The sequence below is a fragment of the Malaya genurostris genome, chromosome 3 (assembly GCF_030247185.1).
Source record: "Malaya genurostris strain Urasoe2022 chromosome 3, Malgen_1.1, whole genome shotgun sequence".
NCBI lineage: Eukaryota > Metazoa > Arthropoda > Insecta > Diptera > Culicidae > Malaya > Malaya genurostris.
The window spans coordinates 280,420,759-280,442,186 of NC_080572.1; the positions used below are offsets into that span (position 1 = coordinate 280,420,759).

The window sequence follows — 21,428 nt, forward strand, 5'->3', positions numbered from 1 at the left end:
CCAGGGAGGACGCTTCAAAATCATTTTCAGAATTTTATTCTGAATCCTTTGAAGCGTTTTCTTCCTGGTGGAACAACAACTCGACCAAATTGGTACTGCATAAAGCATGGCTGGTCTGAAAATTTGTTTATAAATTAACAATTTGTTTTTTAGACAGAGCTTAGAATTTCTGTTTATAAGAGGATATAAACATTTAATATATTTATTACACTTTGCCTGGATCCCTTCAATGTGATCCTTGAAAGTGAGTTTTTTGTCATACGTTAAATCTAAGTATTTAGCTTGATCAGACCATGTCAATTCCAAGCCATTCAATTTTAGAATGTGATTATTGTTTGGTTTAAGAAAAGAAGCTCTTGGCTTATGAGGAAAGATAATTAATTGCGTTTTTGCTGCATTTGGTTTAATTTTCCATTTTGACAGATAATCACTAAAAATATTTAAACTTCTTTGTAGGCGACTGTAGATCATTCTTAGATTTCTTCCTGTGGCTAACAGACTTGTGTCGTCACAGAATAGCGATTTCTGATAACCAACGGGCAGATTTGGAAGATCAGAAGTGAAAATATTATACCAGATTGGAGCTACGCTCGAACCTCGAACTGCTGAGCAAGTTTTTGAGCTTTTTCACCATTTGTAAGAAGTATTTGATGTCCTTCCTTGAGAGCAGGAATCGGTTTCTGAGGTTTCTTAAGATCCTTAGAAAGTTTCCAGAAAGGTTTAGAATATGGCTTAACTTGTTCAACTTCTTTAGCGAAATTTTCATTTCGCAAAAGAGTAAATCTATGTTTAATTCTTTTTTGTAAATCCTTAACTATATTTTTCATAGCAGGATCACGAGAACGTTGATATTGCCGTCGACGAACATTCTTCAACCGAATGAGCAGTTGAAAATTGTCATCGATGATAGGAGAAATTAATTTAGTTTGAGCTTTGGAAACTGAAAGATTTCTAGCTTCGATAATGTAATGATTCAAATTATCAATTGCTGTGTCGATGTCCGCAGAATTTTCCAAAAAAGTTTCATGATCCACATGATTTTCAATGTAAGATCTGTAATCCAACCAATTAGCTCTATGATAGTTGAATATAGAACTAATTGGATTAATTATAGCTTCGTTGGAAAATCTGAATGTTACAGGAAGATGATCTGAGTCAAAGTCAGCATGTGTAATCGGTTCACTACAAATGTGACTTTGATCCGTTAGAACCAGATCAATTGTAGACGGGTTTTTCACGGAAGAGAAACAAGTCGGATTATTGGGATAAAGAACTGTAAAGGAACCAGCAGAGAGTTGAGTATGAAGTATTTTACCATTACTGTTATTTTGCCTACAATTCCATTGGACATGCTTGGGATTTAAGTTCCCTATTACGAAAAATTTCGATCGATATCTTGTGAGTTTTTGCAAATCGCCTTTAAAGAAATTTAATTGTTCGCCGGTGCATTGAAATGGCAAATATGCTCCAGCGATGAAATAAATTCCATGAATGGTTTCAACTTCGATTCCCAAGCTTTCAATAATTTCATTATGGAAAGAAGGTAAAATTTGATGTTTACCGACCATCACTGTTAAATTTTAAATTCATTATAATATTATTTGCAAATTGCCATCCGATTTGAAATGCTTCAAAAAGTGATGAAGTCGAATTCATTCGGATGATCATTTGAAAAAGTTGATCTTGTTGGTAGATCATTTTATTTTCAGTAATATCGCCTAAATCAACTTCATTTAAAGAAGCGAATGGCATTGAAGGAATACTTGTAGGTAGACTGCCATTAGAAGAAGATGATTTGGCCGGTCTACCTATTAATAAATTGTTTTCGTTAGAAGATGAACTGCAAGGCTTTGATTATTTACCTTAGAAGAAATAGGTGGTAGATTTCTACCTGTTATACTAGCATAACTGACATTAGTAGAAGATGATGACGAGGTCGATCTACCTGTCAATAAATTGTTTTCGTTAGAAGACGAATTGGAAGGCGCACCTGTTTTTTTGTTTTAAATTCGAGGAAATAAGTGCCTTAGAAGAATTAGGCGTGGCATTTGCAACGGTTTTTTGATTTTCAGGTATGTTATGTAAATTTAAGCTCGTTGATTTGACTTGTTGTCTAAGCGAACAAGCGTTTAAATTTTTTTCCCTGACAGGACATTTCAAATAATTGGATTTATGATTTCCATCGCAATTTGAACATGAAAATTTATCAGTGGTTTCATTCATTGGACAAACGTCTTTCGAATGCGATTTACCACAATTCAAACACCGTATATCCATATGACAATTTTTGGTTCCATGGCCACGGCAACGACGACATTGCGTTAAGTTTGCAATACGATTATGCCGTTTATAATGTTCCCAATGAATTTTAATGTGGGAAATGAAACGTACTTTTTCTAAAGTTTTCAAATTGTTTACATCACTTCGATTGAAGTGTATTAGGTAAAGTTCATGGGAAATTCCAGAGCGTGGTTTAGAAGTACCATTCGCTCTTTTTTTCATAAGTATTACTTGGGAAGGGGCAAAACTAAGCAATTCTTTAAGTTCATTTTTAATTTCATCAATACTTTGATCATTTGATAAACCTTTCAAGACAGCCTTGAAGGGTCTGTCTGATTTTATATCATATGAATAAAATTTATGAAGTTTCTCGGACAAATATCGGCTAAGACGTTCGTAATCTTCCAATCCATCCACCAACACTCGAAATTCTCGTCTTCGTCCGATTTGAAATAAGACTTTTACTTCCGGGAGAAAAGTAGAAAGCTCAGTACGGAATGCTATGAAGTCGGAAATCATCACCGTCACTGGTGGCATAGATTGATGTTTCTTCCCAGAACGACAAGCGTCCATTTTGGGAATTTTTGAAGAATTTTCTTCTATGTCGCTACAATCGGATTCAGGAAGAATCTCGTAAATATTGCTAGACGGCATAGAATCAACGGAAGGGAAATCCGTCCGTTGTCTTTTATTTTTACATTCAGATTCTATAAGATCGTGAATGTTATTAGGAAAATGTTGAATAACGGATTGTGATTTATTCCGTATTGAATTATTTTTAGCAGGCGCGTAGCCAGAGAAAATTTTCGGGGGGGGTTTTAGAACATGGTGATAAATCAACACATGTACAATTTATATCACAATGTTTCCCATGGGTTATAATTTTTTGTTTCGGGGGGGGGGGGGGGGGGGGGTTTGAACCCCTAAACCCCCCCCCCCCTGTGTACGCGCCTGATTTTTAGCCTTAGGCTTGTTGCCTTTCCGGTTGGACGCAGGCTAAATTAGTCTTCGATTAGACTCCTAGTTTGGAAAAGTCTTGATAAAGACTGATTTTGTGGTAGTCTTAATAAAGACTGATTAGTTTGAAGAATAGTTCTTTGAATAGCTAGCCTTAAAAAGGCTGATTAATTTCTTAGTCTTGAAAAAAACTGGTTACATTAGAATATCACTCTTTGTATAGCCTTGAGAAAGGCTGACTAATTGTTAGTCTTTAAAAAGACTGTTAGTGCTTCAGGTAGCCTTGAAAAAGACTGAAGCCTTGAATCAATGAAACTCTAGGTAGCCAGAAAAAAATTCCAGGAGCCAAGAGCTATACGCGATACGACTGTTCAACACCGACTGAGCACTCATTCTTACTTGATCAATTCTTGGTCGTAACAGCACTTGAATTTTCATCTTCTAACTTTCGTTTTCTTTCTCACAAATCTCACAAGAATTGATTTCGCATTCAGCTCATCAGTACATTAGCAGATTATGTTGGACTGTCAATGCCACTGTATTTTGAATATTCACGACAATACAAGATCAGTAAAGTCGGCTGATGATATGTAACATAAAAAGTACACTTTTATCATGGTACTACATTCCGGTGCGAACACAAGTGCTTCTTCGATCCAACTGACATCTAGGTCCATTATTTCAGATCGAGACTCAAAAATATGACCAAACTACCATATTATGGGCATTCGAAGCAATATGAAAGCCTGACAATAGTACGAATTTTCCGATTGGATCAAGATGTGATGCGATCACGAGTATGATTTGACTAAAACTGATTGCTATACGGGATGATATTTTCTTATTAACTCTCATTATTTACAGATTATTTACCGATAACACTCAGTTCGTTGTTTTCAACGCCCTCGTTCAATCCACGTAGTAGTGCAAATAACTAAAATACTTTCAAGATCAAGATAATTTGAGAGTATGAATGTTCGCGAAAATAGATTCACCCTAAGATCCGTACGAAAGCTCGTAGTCAGTAGTTCCAGAATCAGCACAAACAATCCGACCTGTTCGACGGAGGGGGTCAAGAACCGTGAAAGCGATAACAAACAGGGCACCTTTCACGATTCCGCCGGTACATACGGGATGAAACTCGTCCAACCTCGAAAGCGGGCGCTAGTTTTGTTTGTGGATTCCCAGCGAAAAGATGTTATCATTGACGGGAGTGTCGACACTGCTGTTGATCGTGGCGGCCATCAAAGCAGAAGATAATGGTTTGAAATAGTGGCAACAAAGCCAATGCAATATTTACACCCGTTTTGCCTTGAAATTTCGCAGAGTTCAACACCGGCAATTTGGATTTCGCGTTGAAATTCTTTAAAAATTCCCACAACCAATCCAGTAATTCAGTTGTGTCTCCGATATCGGTTCGACTCGCGCTGGCTGCCATCTACCAAGCCGCTGAACCTCCGCTGAGTCAGGCCATTCAAGAGGCAACGGGACTCTCGGAACTACGAAAACAACAAACAGCCGAAGATATTACCAGCTTCCTGCAAACCACCAACAACGAACAGTTTCATGTTCATTTCAAAGCCTACAAAAAAGCTGAAGAATTGGATCCGAAATTCGAAACAGCCATACGAACATTGAGTGATTCCGGAATTGAAACTGTGGATTTTAGTGATACTGAAAATCTATCGAAATCCGTCAACCAATGGGTTTCCAATGCCACCGATCAAATGATTCGGGAGATGGTCCAGGAAAGGACCATCGATCCGGCCACGGAGTTCATGCTGATCAACACCGTCGCACTGAAGGCCCAGTGGGCGAACCGGTTCCCTTCGGATAAAATCCGACGAATGCCATTCCATTTCATCAACGGCGATCGGGAGGTGGACATGATGCAACAGGTAATGACGGTTCCGTACCGGGTAACCGAACACTTTCATGCCGCCGAGTTGCTGTACAGTGCCGATTCGGATCTGTCGATGTGGTTACTTTTGCCCCGCAGCCGAGGACAGTTGCCGGAGTTGATACGAATGTTGTCACCGGAGATGATCGAAAATATTCGACTCGGCAGTAAAACGGTTTCGCTGAACGTTGAAATGCCACGGTTCACGATCCGGAATGAACTTGACGTCCGCCGGGTACTGCAGAACATGGGCCACGGTCGACTGTTTGAGCAGTCCGATTTGCAGGTTTTCGCCACTCGGCGATCGCAGTTCGACGACTTCTTTCAAAGTGCGATCATCGCAGTGGACGAGGCGGGCACGAGGGCCGTAGCCGCATCAAGTGAGTAACATATCTTGGTTAATTTTTCAAAAGGGCGTATAAGCAAGTGACAGTTTCTCTTTAATCACTCTCTCTTTCGATTATTGTGATGTGATTAAAAAGATTTTCTTTGATATCACTATTCTGTTTGAAAGTCGAAAGTTTCGGGTATCATTCCATGCAAAGAGTTAAGTGATAAACGTGGAAACCGCATGGTAATTAGTAGAAGAGAAAGTAAACAAAAAGAAACTGTCACTTGCTTATACGCCCTTTTGAAAAATTAACCGAGATATAGCATTTCCAGAAATTAACGATTTACTTTACCTGGTTGAAATGGATAGAACTTAATCGTAAATATATCTTGTTGTATTAAAGGCATCAACACAATTTCTTCTCCGTACTATTAGAAATATGTTCAGCAATTTATGATAAAATTTTCAGTAGTATGATACAACCACATATAGCTCAAACTTTAAGTTCTCTAAAATGTTTGATATGAGTGAACATTTAGGTGACAAAACAAATCTTTGGTTGCGAAAATTTTGATAGCATCTGGTATTCAATTACGAAAAAAATCGATTTCACCTCATAAATATTCAATCCACTCAGCTTTCCGATTGATACTCTTCTATTTATGGTACTATAAAAAAAGTCCGAAAAAATTTTTGTGTTAATTTTCACGCCAATAAAATTTGTTTTGAACGCAGCAAAAAGTACAAGCGTCTGTTTGCTTCAGTATTCGGTACAAAAAGAACGTGCTGCTATTACACACACACACATGAAATTTGTCGGAATGACGCTATCTGCTCTCTGTCAAAAGTTACGGTGGTGTTGTCGGCAACCGAACACCTTCCCCTATGCACTTTCTTCAAGACGTTATAAATGGCGCTGGTCTCACAAGCTAGTTTTCGTATATACGAGCCCCGACCTGGAAGGATTCTTGGTGTCAGTATGATCATACTATTAAAACAAAACCAAAAAGGCGGACACTGTTAGTTGTATAAAAAATTATGTCAGAGATGAAGTTGCTAAGAATCGGTAAAAATTTTAGACGAAACTATAAAAGAATAAATTGGTAGCCCCTTGATTTTATCTAAAATATTTTTAGGTTTGATTGGTTATTAAAACCCAATATTTGACGTAAATTTGGTTGGTGTTTTTTCCCTCAGACTTGGCAGGAGCGAGCTTAAATTCAAATGATCTTAAAATGTTCTACAAAATTCCATAATTTTATCTTGATACGACCTCCGATTTTAGAATAACAGCGTTATTGGTGTAAAAATTTTGGTTTCAAGAGTGTTTTTTTTTAAATAAATGAATGCATGTAAAGAGCTGCAGTTTTCTTAAAAATTGTTCCTAAATCTCTGTAGTTGGTAGATCTTTTCGGAAAAATGTAAAAATTATAGGAAAGAGTTGTAAAAAACTCTAAAACGGAACTGATTTAAACTTAAAGTTGGTGAAGCCGGCTTTCACAGAACTTAGATACGAATTTCTTCCGGATCTGAGTTCCAATATAAAAAGGTGGTGAATGTTTAAAATTTCATCCCGGCATTCAAAATGATGATGCAAACAACATCAAAACTGTTTGAGACCGTGTTAAAAGCTATTTCGTTAGTTTATGATTAATCGTACCTACTTTGACTGTTTCTGGAAAAAGTGATCTAATATTTCCAAATAGAGCTCACTACGAAGGCTGAGCCGATTTTCATGAACTCAGATTCAAATTAAAGGCATCATGGTCATATACAAAACTTGTGAATTTGATCCGGTTCCGGAATTACAAGGTGATGAGGGCTTAAACTTTTTAACCGGGGTTTGAAAGCGAAGATGCGAAAAACTGTAAAAATATTATAAATTTGGTTTGAAACTGTTAACAAATTGAAAACGTGTCCAAATGAACTTTTAAGGGACGGGTAGGGTCTAACACTTTTGAAAAATCATTTATTATTTCCATTATATTTTACTATACTAAAACATTTCATGAATATTCTATAAAATTTTCAAGCCTATTGGAATGAAACTCTGGAAGTTATGGACCTTAAGGCTATCTCACTTTGCAAAAAACAAGAGCTCGGCGCACAGGCCCAAGATTTCTACTTCGAAACTTGACAAAATATTCTTGAAATGTTTCATTATAATAAATTTTAAAAGAAAAACTATGATTTTTTGAAAATGTTAGACCCTGCGGGTTCCCTGGGGTAATAAATTGTTTCCATTGATTTTATAGACAAAAAAACTTTAAACGCTTTTTTCTCGAAAGCAGGTTTTGAAAGTTCGTGTAAGTAACAAACAACAAGAAGGAAAACAGTATGGTCAGGTTTTTATATCTAGAAAGTGTGTGCAAAATTTGAAAAAAATGGAAGTTTTTGAATGACGATCAGAAACTACCATTTTCTTTTCAAATTTTGCACTCACTTTCTAGATATAAAAAACCTGACCACACTGTTTTCCTTCTTGTTGTTTGTTACTTTGGGGAGGTTTTACAACTACAAAATGATGGGTTTTTTCTAGAAAAATCGTACTTTTGAATTTAAACAATCACCAAAAGTTAAAAAATAATTAAACAGAATCTTTGGGGTCTAGAAAAACTTCTGCTCTAACTATGCTGCTTTGATTTGTTCACTTCTGATTAGTTTGCGCTGAGATACAGTGGACACCTCTTCCCCAACTCATTTCTCAATATTTATTCACGAAAAAATCATAAAATGTTGTTCGAATGAAGTGGTGTCCACTGTATCTCAGCGCAAACTAATCAGAAGTGAACAAATCAAAGCAGCATAGTTAGAGCAGAAGTTTTTCTAGACCCCAAAGTTTCTGTTTGATTTTTGTCGTGAATACGACTTACTTTACTATGGGGTGCCTTTTCAAAATTTACCCTCTGAGAGAGTGATAAGTTTTTGATCGTGAATATCTCTTGTTGTATCTAACGAATCAACATAATTTTTGCTACATGCCATCGGAAATATGATCACAATTTTATGATAAAATTTTCAGTTGTGTAACATAATCTCAAATAGTTCAAAATTAAACTTTTCTGAAATGTTTGGTATAAACGAGTATCAAAGAGGATAATTCATATGGCGCGTTTGCCTTTCTCGTATTTTGAAAGCTCAGCTCAGTGATCTGTGGAAGGATTTATATAATCTAACTACCAATAGAATCGAAATTTTTCAACTTAAACGTGTATAGCAAAAGCATTGAAGTATTTCAATAGTACACTATTGAAAAACCTATCTCATTTGACCCATGTCAACACCAGCCAATCAGAACGCGTTCTGAGGAAGAGAAGAAAATAGCTGCTGCTGTACAACAAATCGTTCAAGAAAAATGTTCCGAAAAGTGGTGAATATCGTAGTGAATTCCTCAATTTGGTCCTTCGGATTGCTAGAAACGAATCCCTACAGCATATTGATAGTTTCTTTCAACAAATTATGCAAATCCGAAATGAAATAATCGACATTAAAATTCGACATGCGGTTATTTTTATAGCCGTTAGGACCGCCCATTAGTGGAAAAGCTACAAACGAAATCACATAAAAGGAAATCTCTTAACAAAAATTGAATCAGTTTGGATTCTATCGCCACTGCGAGCAGATGTGTTTTGTGTCGCCTGCACAGCAAGTTTCGCTTCCGACAAGAGCGATTACGTCACAGCTGCCAGTCATTTCGATGGATGAAAAAGCAACGTTTGAGAGCATTATAAAAAATCAGCCGTTCTAATGGCTCTAAAAGTTTTCTGAAGAACTATTAGGATTTGTTGTTCGCAAATCGAAAGGAAATATCCTCAGTTTAGTGCAAATCTAGAACAGTTTGGTTAGATTTTTGCACTTTCCGCTGTGTAAAATTCACAGTAATCGAGATCAAGTGAAACCTTCTGTGTTTTTGCGAAAAATGTTCCAGAGTTCGTAGAGAACTGCACAATTTGACCCTTCTGAATGCTAGAAACGAATCCCTACAGCATATTGATAGTTTCTTTCAATAAATTATTCAAATCCGAAATGAAATAATCGACATTAAAATTCTATATGCGGCTATTTTTATAGTCGTTAGGACCGCCCATTAGTGAAAAAGCTACAAACGAAATCACATAAAAGGAAATCTCTTAACAAAAATTGAATAATTCGTCATCTAACACTCGATGTGGATAGACGAATAACCTACTACGAATAATTTCGATTTTGTTTTATTTTTTATTCGCAGTTGTCTACCTACCCAAGCTATGGGTAAAAACCGCCATAGATCCTAGAAGGATCCAAAGGATGCTAAGCGTCTGAAGCCAAGTGATGTACAGGTAAACGACCGTTTGCTGAGTAAAAACCAATATGCTGATCTGCCAGTTGATGTCGAAGAGGAACTGCAGAAGAAGGAAAAAATGCCGCCTTTCTACCTGAAGGGCTTCCCACCAACTCTACGCTCGGATTTCAACACACTGATCAGCAAAGGACTACAGGCAACAATCCGTTTATGTACTGAAGGCTACAAAATAACTGTTCCGGCTTTGAACCACTACAAAGGAGTGGAATGCTATCTGAAGCAGACAAAAGCGGAATACTTCACACACGATATTGCCGCCAACAAATCTATGAAGGTTGTACTTCGAGGACTACCCGATATGATGGAAGCCGAACTAAAGCAGGCACTGTCGGAGGCTGGACTAAAGCCTATTATGGTGTTTAAAATGAAACGACATAATACGGACAAAAAGTTTAGAGATCAACTGTACCTGATTCATCTGGAGAAGGGCTCCATCACCATGAGTCAACTGAAAACGATTAAATCGTTATTTCACATAATCATCGAATGGCAAAAGTATAAACCGGTACATCGGGATGTCACACAGTGCACGAACTGTTTGAACTACGGCCATGGAGCGAGGAATTGCCACATGAAAAGTCGGTGCGGGAAATGTGCCGAACCACACAATACCAACGATTGCCTACTAGATGACATCGCTGTAAAATGTGTGAACTATGATGGCGACCATCCATCTACTAGCAAATCGTGTCCCAAACGTGCTGAGTTCACAAAAATTCGACAACAGGCGTCCCGTAAACAATCAACGCGCAAGAATGTTCCACAGAAGGATGAAGTTAATTTCCCACGGCTCCCACCGAAGAGGGATATTCCGAATTTGCCGCCACTTCCTCGCAGCAATCCAAAGACTTCAGCCGCTGGATCTCAAAAAGAATCTTCCTCAAGAATCCCTCCTGGATGGGGCAATAATCAACCACAAGCAAAGGATGACTCTGGTGATTTATTTTCTGCTGAACAACTGATCGTCATTTTTGAAACAATGACAACAAAACTACGAAACTGCAGAACGCGGTTAGATCAAATCAACGCCTTAGGCAAATTCATCATCGAATATGCAATATAATGAGTTGGTTATAGTAAATTGGAATCCTTGCTCACTCAGGAGCAAAACTGCTGAATTGTCCGACTTTCTTCAAGAGAAGAATGCCGATATTGCTATTTTAACTGAAACTCATCTTAAACCTGAAATTTCTATTTTTATTTCCAATTACAGGATTCACAGGCTCGACAGGGCAACTACCAGAGGAGGGGGAGTTGCCATTGCCGTTAAACGATCCATTCAGCACAGGCTTCTGTCAGCCTTTAAATTGCAACTCATAGAAGCCATCGGAATTGAGATTACAACGACGATGGGACCCATCATCATCATTGCAGCGTACTGCCCCAAACAAACCAATCTTCGAGATGGTACGTGTGCATCATTGAAGCGAGATCTGGCTATGCTCACTCGACGACAAAACAAATTCATCATTGCTGGGGACCTGAACGCACGGCATGAGCTGTGGGGAAACAGAAGACAGAATCGAAACGGATTCGTACTTGCCGATGATTACGAAGCTGGACAATTCAACATCTTCGCTCCGGATCAACCAAAGCGACTTTCCAGATCGGGAGTTCATTCCATTTTGGATATATTCATCAGCAACATCGCCATAGACAGCTCTCCGGTTGTTTTCAACGAGCTCTCTTCCGACCACTTTCCAGTAATATTGACGTTGGGATCTTCACCAGAAACAGTGCCTTTTCGACCTCGGAGGAACTATTATCGCACCGACTTGGTCCAATTTCAACAAATCGCCGACCAACTTATTAATATCGATTTGCCACTTGATTCCCCGATGGAAATCGATGCAGCCCTATCTTCCTTCCAGCATTCAATCACAGTCGCTCTTGATAGGACGGTTCCAGTACAACATATGCCGAGTTCCTCTCTTCAAATCGACAGTGTCACCAAGAAACTCATCCGACTTCGGAATATCTACCGGAGGCAGTATCAACGAACTGGCATTCTAGATAGGAAGACTACTTATAACAACTTAACTAGGATAATCCAGGAAAGGATATCTGAGCTTCGCAACAGGAACTTCCAGCAAAAGCTTCGAGAAATTCTCCCACATTCAAAGCCCTTCTGGTCCTTAACGAAGGTGCTTAAGAAAAAACCGAAGCCTATTCCTCCTCTGATGTCGCCCAGGACGCAGCTGAAGGAATACCTTTAATCACACCAGTAGAGAAGGCAAATGCGCTAGGCAATCAGTTTGTGTGTTCTCACAATTTAAAACTCAACATTGTTAGTCCACATGAAAGAGCCGTTGCTGATAGCGTAGCTGAGGTTGACCAATCAGACAGCTTGATTCCTGAGGAAAGTAGAGTCAATGCGAATGAGCTGATGGCTTTTGTGAAAAAATCCAAAAATATGAAGGCCCCCGGTTTCGACAACACATTCAACATTGAGCTGAAACATTTGAGTATTCGCTCATTTGTCTTCTTAGCTAAAATTTTTAACAGGTGCTGGGAACTTGGTTACTTCCCTTCAATGTGGAAGTTAGCTAAAGTTATCCCAGTTTTGAAACCGGGGAAAGATCCTTCCCTTTCCAAGAGCTATCGGCCCATCAGCTTACTCTCTGCCCTATCCAAGCTGTTTGAAAAGTCAATACAAAGGCGAATTCTTGCTTTCGCAGATGAACAGGATATATTTCTGGAAGAACAGTTTGGGTTCCGAAAAGGAAGATCCACCATCCACCAACTCACAAGGGTTAACAACGTTATCCAGCAAAACAAATCAGTGTCCAAAACGACTGCCATGGCAATATTGGATATTGAAAAGGCATTCGATAATGTGTGGCACGATGGACTGGTGTTCAAACTGCATCGGTATAATTTTCCCATGTATCTTATTAAAATTATCAAAAATTATTTTGCAGATAGAGCATTCCAGGTTTCTCTGAATAATGCACTTTCAGAAAGATTTACTATGCCTGCTGGTGTACCCCAGGGAAGTATCCTAGGTCCTATTCTATACAACATTTTTACATCAGACATCCCACCTCTTCCGGGTGGTGGTGTTCTGTCACAATTTGCTGATGATACTGCCATTCTTTACAAAGGTCGTGTCATTAATGCTCTGAAGAATAAACTACAGACAGGTCTGCACGCTTTAACGGAATATTTTACAAGCTGGAAAATTGTGATCAATGCAGCAAAAACTCAGGTCATCTTGTTTCCACATTCAAGATCTCCAAAACTTGTTCCATCAGACGAAGGCAGAATACGATTCGGTGATGAGGTCATTCAATGGTCCGATGAAGTTATCTATCTAGGACTCACCTTTGACAGGCATCTGATATTCAGGTCACATGTTGACAAAATCGTTCAAAAATGCAGCATACTCATTAGGTCTCTGTATCCACTGATTTGTAGAACATCTAAACTATGCCTGAAGAATCAGATGGCTGTTTATAAACAAATCATCTACCCCGCAATTGAATACGCAGTCCCTGTTTGGCGGGGTTGTGCACGAACACACAAACTTAGGCTTCAACGCATTCAAAGTAAGATCTTAAAGATGATTCTAAATCTACCCCCTTGGACAAGGACTAGTGAAGTACATGAGATTGTCTCACTGGATATAAAGGGTGATTTTTTAAGAGCTTGAGAACTTTTTTAAACAATAAAACGCATAAAATTTGCAAAATCTCATCGGTTCTTTATTTTAAACGTTAGATTGGTACATGACATTTACTTTTTGAAGATAATTTCATTTAAATGTTGACCGCGGCTGCGTCTTAGGTGGTCCATTCGGAAAGTCCAATTTTGGGCAACTTTTTCGAGCATTTCGGCCGGAATAGCCCGAATTTCTTCGGAAATGTTGTCTTCCAAAGCTGGAATAGTTACTGGCTTATTTCTGTAGACTTTAGACTTGACATAGCCCCACAAAAAATAGTCTAAAGGCGTCAAATCGCATGATCTTGGTGGCCAACTTACCGGTCCATTTCTTGAGATGAATTGTTCTCCGAAGTTTTCCCTCAAAATGGCCATAGAATCGCGAGCTGTGTGGCATGTAGCGCCATCTTGTTGAAACCACATGTCAACCAAGTTCAGTTCTTCCATTTTTGGCAACAAAAAGTTTGTTAGCATCGAACGATAGCGATCGCCATTCACTGTAACGTTGCGTCCAACAGCATCTTTGAAAAAATACGGTCCAATGATTCCACCAGCGTACAAACCACACCAAACAGTGCATTTTTCGGGATGCATGGGCAGTTCTTGAACGGCTTCTGGTTGCTCTTCACTCCAAATGCGGCAATTTTGCTTATTTACGTAGCCATTCAACCGGAAATGAGCCTCATCGCTGAACAAAATTTGTCGATAAAAAAGCGGATTTTCTGCCAACTTTTCTAGGGCCCATTCACTGAAAATTCGACGTTGTGGCAGATGAAATTATCTTCAAAAAGTAAATGTCATGTACCAATCTAACGTTTAAAATAAAGAACCGATGAGATTTTGCAAATTTTATGCGTTTTATTGTTTAAAAAAGTTCTCAAGCTCTTAAAAAATCACCCTTTACTAGAACAAAAATTCGAACAATACTGCACGAAATTTGAAGAGAGGTGCTCAATCTCTGAAATACAAATAATTCAAAATTTGTACGTATTAGGTTAGGGATAGTTATAAGTAGGTAGATATTTTATTAATAATTAAAATAAATATTATGATTAAACATTAGTATGTAAAACAAGAGTAACTAAAACACCTATTATTAATAACGAATCGTATGAACAACAAAGATGAAAGGCCAAAGGGTCAAAACACTTGTACTGTAAAATGTTGATGTAATACACAAAAATAAGATTAATAAACAGATATTTATGCAAAAAAAAAATGCAAAAATTGAATCAGTTTGGATTCTATCGCCACTGCGAGCAGATGTGTTTTGTGTCGCCTGCACAGCTAGTTTCGCTTCCGACAAGAGCGATTACGTCACAGCTGCCAGTCATTTCGATGGATGAGAAAGCAACGATGGAAAGCATTATAAAAAATCAGCCGTTCTAATGGCTCTAAAAGTTTTCTGAAGAACTATTAGGATGTGTTGTTCGCAAATCGAAAGAAAAAATCCTCAGTTTAGTGCAAATGTTGAACAGTTTGGTTAAATTTTTGCACTTTTCGCTGTGTGAAATTCACAGTAATCGAGATCAAGTGAAGCCTTCTTTGTTTTTACGAAAAATGTGGAAAAGGGGAATGCTTGCATAATTCATACAATTGATCAACTAATTGATATTCGGAAGTGTTAAGGAACATGTCATTTGTTTTCGTATTCACGACATCCAGTTATGTCTCTGACATTACCCACCCGCCTTTTTTTAATATTTTTAATTTTTGGTGGTTGTTTAAATTCAAAAGTACGATTTTTCACAAAAAAAATCGACCATTTTGTAGCTGTAAAACCTCCCCATAGTACCAAACAACGAAAGGGAAAACGTTGGGGTCTGATTTTTTATATGTAGAAAGTGTGTGCAAAATTTGAAAATGGTTCAGTAGTTTTTGAATGACGATGGACACGGACTTTCGAAACTTGCTTTCAAGAAAAACGCGTTTAAAGTTTCTTGTTTATAAAATCAAAGGAAACAATTTATTACTCAAGGGAACATGTAGACTCTAACATTCTCAAAAAGCCATATTTTTTCTTATAACAAACTACTTATAATGAAACATTCCGAGAATGTTTTGTCAAGTTTTTAAGTCAATCGAAGCAGAAATCTTGGGTCTATGTGCGCAGCTCTTATTTCATTGGCCGGAGACTTGTCCCTCTGGGGATGTTCAACGTAACTGGTGACTTGTAAAAGCCGAAGGAGCTAGGCGTCTACAAGTTCAACTCTTTGGATTTGCACTAGCCGAACTGGGACTGGAGCAGGGTGCCCAATATCCAAATCTAACACTAGATGTAGTGCTATAACAGACATGCGTCATCTTATATCATCATAATCGCTATCCAGTAGCTCTACCTGTAATTTAGTGTTATCAAACTCATTCATAATGCCGGTCATTCTTTTCAGGAATATTCAATCGAGTTTCCGAAACATCACCATAGCTTAATATATTGTCATCAAGCTAGGAATTTCGTGCCAGTCTGCACGAAACAAACAAAGAAATCCGATATTCTTGACATTCGACTACTTCAACAGGTTCCAGATACCTTACGGGAAATCGTAGTTATTGACTATTTTCTGCTTGAGAATAAATTATCAAATTATTTGAAGGAAACTTGTTTTTACGGGTGGTTTACAATGTGCATTTAGGAACTTATAATTTTGATCAGAGGAGCTTGATTCCCGCACTTTTCAAGTGTCTTTCATGTTCATCAAATTCTACACACGCTTTGCGAAGGTCTTCAAATAACAGAACAGAAGTAGAGGAGTTTCTCGAATGTTTAAAATATGCCGGCGAATTGTTTTACAACATGTACGCTGATCAGCAACGAGGGTTGAACGATTTGGAACAAACTCAGAAGTGGCAAATATACAAAGATTTGTGGAACAATTGAATCAGTTGTACTTTCAAAAGTCATTAGAAAAGGGCAAATATGAATTCGGTGTATTTGTACCTGTATATGAAGTGCGATTCTGGAATGGATTAAAAAATAAAGCTCAAAGTCTAAAGTATCTTTGATTTGCTGCACTCGAATTTCATGCATTTCGTAGAATAGTACGAATATACCGGATCGATTCAGTTTGATCATTCATATTTCGATAATGAATTTCGATGATTGGGCTGATAAAAAGTTTCGCAACAGAGGTACTCCATACAAAAGATCTTGGTCACATACGGAAACCTGATTGCGCTGGATTTTTCATATGTTCGAGCCCCAGCTGAACTAATCGATCCACTGTCCAGACGTCTAATGATGCTGCAGAACTTGTAACTTGCCGCGAAATAAGGATTTTCCACTCGAGGCAGTTAGTTTTGTTTACATTCCCCAAGTCTTCAATAAGCGGTAACCAAGGTTTCGATAATTGTTATTCAAAATCAATAATTCGTCAACTTGTGTCGCCAGTTTCAATAGTTTTTCAGGTGATTTCATTTTGACATTACCAGTTACTGAGGGGTACTTAAATTTGCGATACAGTTTCGATAGACGAGTGGCAGGTCGTGTCGTCGGTTAGACCGTACCCGCCCCTTAAGGAAGTCACTTTCTTCATTTGAAGTACCGGACGATCGCAGTAGGCGTGCGCTTCAGATGTGAAAACTTTTCGCTCCCGTCAAAACTTTTGTGAAATTAACTTTTCGCTATTCTAATAGAAAATGTAACAAATGAAGTCTTTGTGATTGTCATTCTATGCTGAGTAGAAGCAAATTTTAGTTTATTTTTCGTGTGGCGACGTGTGATCAGAATTATGAAATCTATGATAGACTGGCTCATGAAGTCTTTTCATGTTCTGTGTGTCAAGTTGGAGATTGCATGGAACTGGTGATCATGTAGACTGGACCAATTTTCCATGCTTGTTTCCATGATCGTACGTTAACTTAGAGCAAATCCTTGACCTCCTACTGACTCAAATTTCCAACTCCGCGTCACCTATGGAAGTGAATGCTTAGTCGTAGCCCTTCCGGAAAGTAGATGAAGCATTAACATTTCCCTTATTCCGTATCGTTTAGTTTATCCTCCACTGTGGACGATGAAGAGTTTTCTTTTTAAGTCAACTCTCTGACATTAAATTAATTCTTTATGATGATCTGTAGCTCTGAAAAGTCTTTTATATCGCTGAAGCAGCACATATTTTGTTCTCTTCCTCAGAACGCGTTATGATTGGCTGGTGCTGAAATGGATCAAATTAGACAGATTTTTCAATAGTGTAGAAATGTTTTCTCAACAAAGTTTATATCCTTTTCCGCAAGCCAATTGAGAATGGTTTTGGCATAGTGAACCGACGCTAAATCCGGCCAAAACAGTGGAGGAGTACTATGCTTCTTATATAAAGACAGCAATCTCTTCTGGAGACACTCAGATCGATAGATTTCTGCATTTATAGTTCCGGTAGTGTGAAAAATCGATGACTTCAAACTACAGGAACATATTGCTTGCCATACCACTTGAATCCACCTGTCCGCATCGCTCACATTCTCCCTAACGACGACAGTAAAGTATTGTGGACCTGGAAGGGTTTTGAGTCCTCCTTTACATAAGTCTCATCGTCCATCAAAACGCATGCATCCGGACACTGCAAAAGACGCGAATACAATTTACGGGCCCTTGCTGCTGCTCGCTTCTTCAGTTTTACACCTTGTTTCGAGATTTTCTTCTGGTGATTTCGCCTTTTGATACGCTGGATCATTTCGACACTCGTTCCTGCTTTTCTGGCCAGATCACGTATTGACATTGATTTGTTCTTCATGATTAGAGATACCACTTTCTGGTCCAGTTTCGGGTTGGAAGAACCGGATTTTTTGAATCTTTCTGGTAGCTCATCCAAAGAACAGTGTTCCCCAAACTTATTAATGATGGTTTTAACACTGGCATGATGAATTCCAAACAGCTCCGCCAATTTTCGCATAGTAAAACCCTTCTTACTTAGCCATGTGTCCAGAACCTTAATTTTCACTTCCTTTGCAATACGCGACATTTTGAAAACGCAGAATTTCAACCATACAAACAAGTAAACAAACGAGATTTGACGGCCAAACGCACAGCATGCTGTAATCTGAGCATAAAAATCCATCACAAATACATTTGTACAACATAAATTTTCGATACACTCCTTATGTCACACAACTGAAAATTTTATCATAAAATTGTGATCATATTTCCAATGGCATGTAGCAAAATTATGTTGATACGTTAGATGCAACAATAGATATTCACGATCAAAAACTCACTCTCTCAGGGCGTAAATTTTGAAAAGGCGTTCCATAGTAAAGTAAGTCGTATTCACAACAAAACTGTATAAAAAAGACCGCATAGTATAGTTTTAGGGTTTTTTCGCGTCACCAACCGCTCAAACCCCGAACATTTTGAGAATAACTACAAACATCATACTTTATTGCGTTTTATTCAAACGATCGAGGCGATCAAAAATAAAGTTTACTGTCCATTCTCAAGCAACCAAAAGTACCACAATTACTGAAAACATTCACTTCTATAACTTTTGAGAACTTAGCGGAGCAGAACAATTCTGTCTGAACTTTTTTTTGCTGCTTAAGAAAACACGTGATTATTTTTGACAGCTGAGAAGTATACACGCTTGAAAAAAATTAATCAAAAATGAGTAAGATCCCAATCATTCGCAGCAAATCTTTAACAACTCTAATTTAGAGTAACTTCTTATTTACTCAAATTTGATTTCTTCCACTGGAAACGATGTTTGGGTAAAATCAGTTACTGAGTAATGCTTCATTTGTACACTATTCAAAAATTCAGTAATTAGCACTCAAATTCAGAATCAATCAAAAATCGATATTGTACAAAATGGTTTGTGTTAAGCGATTAACCTTTGCACCCGGTACAGATGAACAGTTAAATAAAAATACACAATCCTGCTAACAAACAATGGCGCCTGTTGCTACAAATGGTTATTACGACTTTTAGACTGATCTCTCGAACAAAAACGAGCTTCTACGTTAAACTCAAATTTAGAGTAAAAGTTTCTCATTATCATCGATTGATGTATCATTTGAAAATAAGCAACTATTCTTCAAACTCTTAGTAACTTTCATAAGCATGTGACTAAATAATAAACGAACAGCATATATATTGAAATATATTCATTTACTCCCATAAACTTCAAGTTTGAGTTTGATTTGACTGTCGTTTTACAGATTACAGTTGGCGATGATTTTAGTCAGTATCGTTGAATTGAAAGATTTTCAAATACATAAACCTAACAAAACAATTCATATCGCAAATGCGTTTTATTTAATTGTTTTTCTGTTTATTATGCAGGAAAGAAGACAATTTTAAATTTCACGGACGCGGAGGGACTCCTTACTCTCGACGACAATAAACAAAATCACAAATTTTGATTCTAAAAACTTTTCCTTTCTTTTTCCAGGGATCAACGTAAAATGGCGCATCGGACCGCGACCCTTTCTCGCGCACAGACCGTTTCTATTTTTCGTTCAAAAGCGCTCGACAAACACAATTTTATTCATTGGACAATACTCGAACCACGAGGACTAGGTTGGTTCGGCCTACCGGATGCCGAAACCCCTCGAACCGGATTTGCTTTTCTTTTCATCATAATAACCCTGTTACTTTTTCAATAAACACAGATTCGCAGGTTGAATGACTTTCACCTGGAATTCTATTTCAACATTGCTTCTGGAGGGTGAAGGGTGAAGAATGACAACCCTTTCCTAGGTTTTCTTACTCGAGGTCCGAAACAATGACGCTTTCTAAAGAACGGAGAGCACCCTTCTTACTTGGTAACTGCGTCTTAAAATGGTATATGCGTTGCATCCTAATTATAATTGTTACATGAGATATTTACACTCGATCTGACACAAATGATTTTGCTTTCTCATATAAAGGGTGATTTTTTAAGAGCTTGAGAACTTTTTTAAACAATAAAACGCATAAAATTTGCAAAATCTCATCGGTTCTTTATTTTAAACGTTAGATTGGTACATGACATTTACTTTTTGAAGATAATTTCATTTAAATGTTGACCGCGGCTGCGTCTTAGGTGGTCCATTCGGAAAGTCCAATTTTGGGCAACTTTTTCGAGCATTTCGGCCGGAATAGCCCGAATTTCTTCGGAAATGTTGTCTTCCAAAGCTGGAATAGTTACTGGCTTATTTCTGTAGACTTTAGACTTGACGTAGCCCCACAAATATAGTCTAAAGGCGTCAAATCGCATGATCTTGGTGGCCAACTTACCGGTCCATTTCTTGAGATGAATTGTTCTCCGAAGTTTTCCCTCAAAATGGCCATAGAATCGCGAGCTGTGTGGCATGTAGCGCCATCTTGTTGAAACCACATGTCTACCAAGTTCAGTTCTTCCATTTTTGGCAACAAAAAGTTTGTTAGCATCGAACGATAGCGATCGCCATTCACTGTAACGTTGCGTCCAACAGCATCTTTGAAAAAATACGTTCCAATGATTCCACCAGCGTACAAACCACACCAAACAGTGCATTTTTCGGGATGCATGGGCAGTTCTTGAACGGCTTCTGGTTGCTCTTCACTCCAAATGCGGCAATTTTGCTTATTTACGTAGCCATTCAACCAGAAATGAGCCTCATCGCTGAACAAAATTTGTCGATAAAAAAGCGGATTTTCCGAATGGACCACCTAAGACGCAGCCGCGGTCAACATTTAAATGAAATTATCTTCAAAAAGTAAATGTCATGTACCAATCTAACGTTTAAAATAAAGAACCGATGAGATTTTGCAAATTTTATGCGTTTTATTGTTTAAAAAAGTTCTCAAGCTCTTAAAAAATCACCCTTTACAATGAGATTTTTCCACTGCGGGTTTTTGTATCGTTTTCTATACTTCAGAAGTTATGCGGTTTTCTTAAACGGATCTTTGATTTTATGAGGTTATTTTTGTAAATTTTATTGTATGTGTTGTTAAAAAATAGGAAGTTGAAATATTTTTAAAAATTTTTCAAGATATATATTTAAAA

At 37.8% G+C, this 21,428-nt stretch overlaps 1 protein-coding gene across 1 annotated transcript; it reads left to right on the top strand.

Moving 5' to 3' along the window:
• The first annotated feature begins 4,421 nt into the window (after positions 1 to 4,421).
• Positions 4,422 to 20,063, top strand: LOC131437913 (leukocyte elastase inhibitor-like). Its single transcript, XM_058607584.1, has 3 exons — positions 4,422 to 4,499; positions 4,564 to 5,517; positions 19,851 to 20,063. The coding sequence occupies exons 1-3, from the start codon at positions 4,433 to 4,435 to the stop codon at positions 19,976 to 19,978; spliced, it is 1,149 nt and encodes a 382-aa protein (XP_058463567.1). The 5' UTR covers positions 4,422 to 4,432; the 3' UTR covers positions 19,979 to 20,063.
• Positions 20,064 to 21,428: the final 1,365 nt, after the last annotated feature.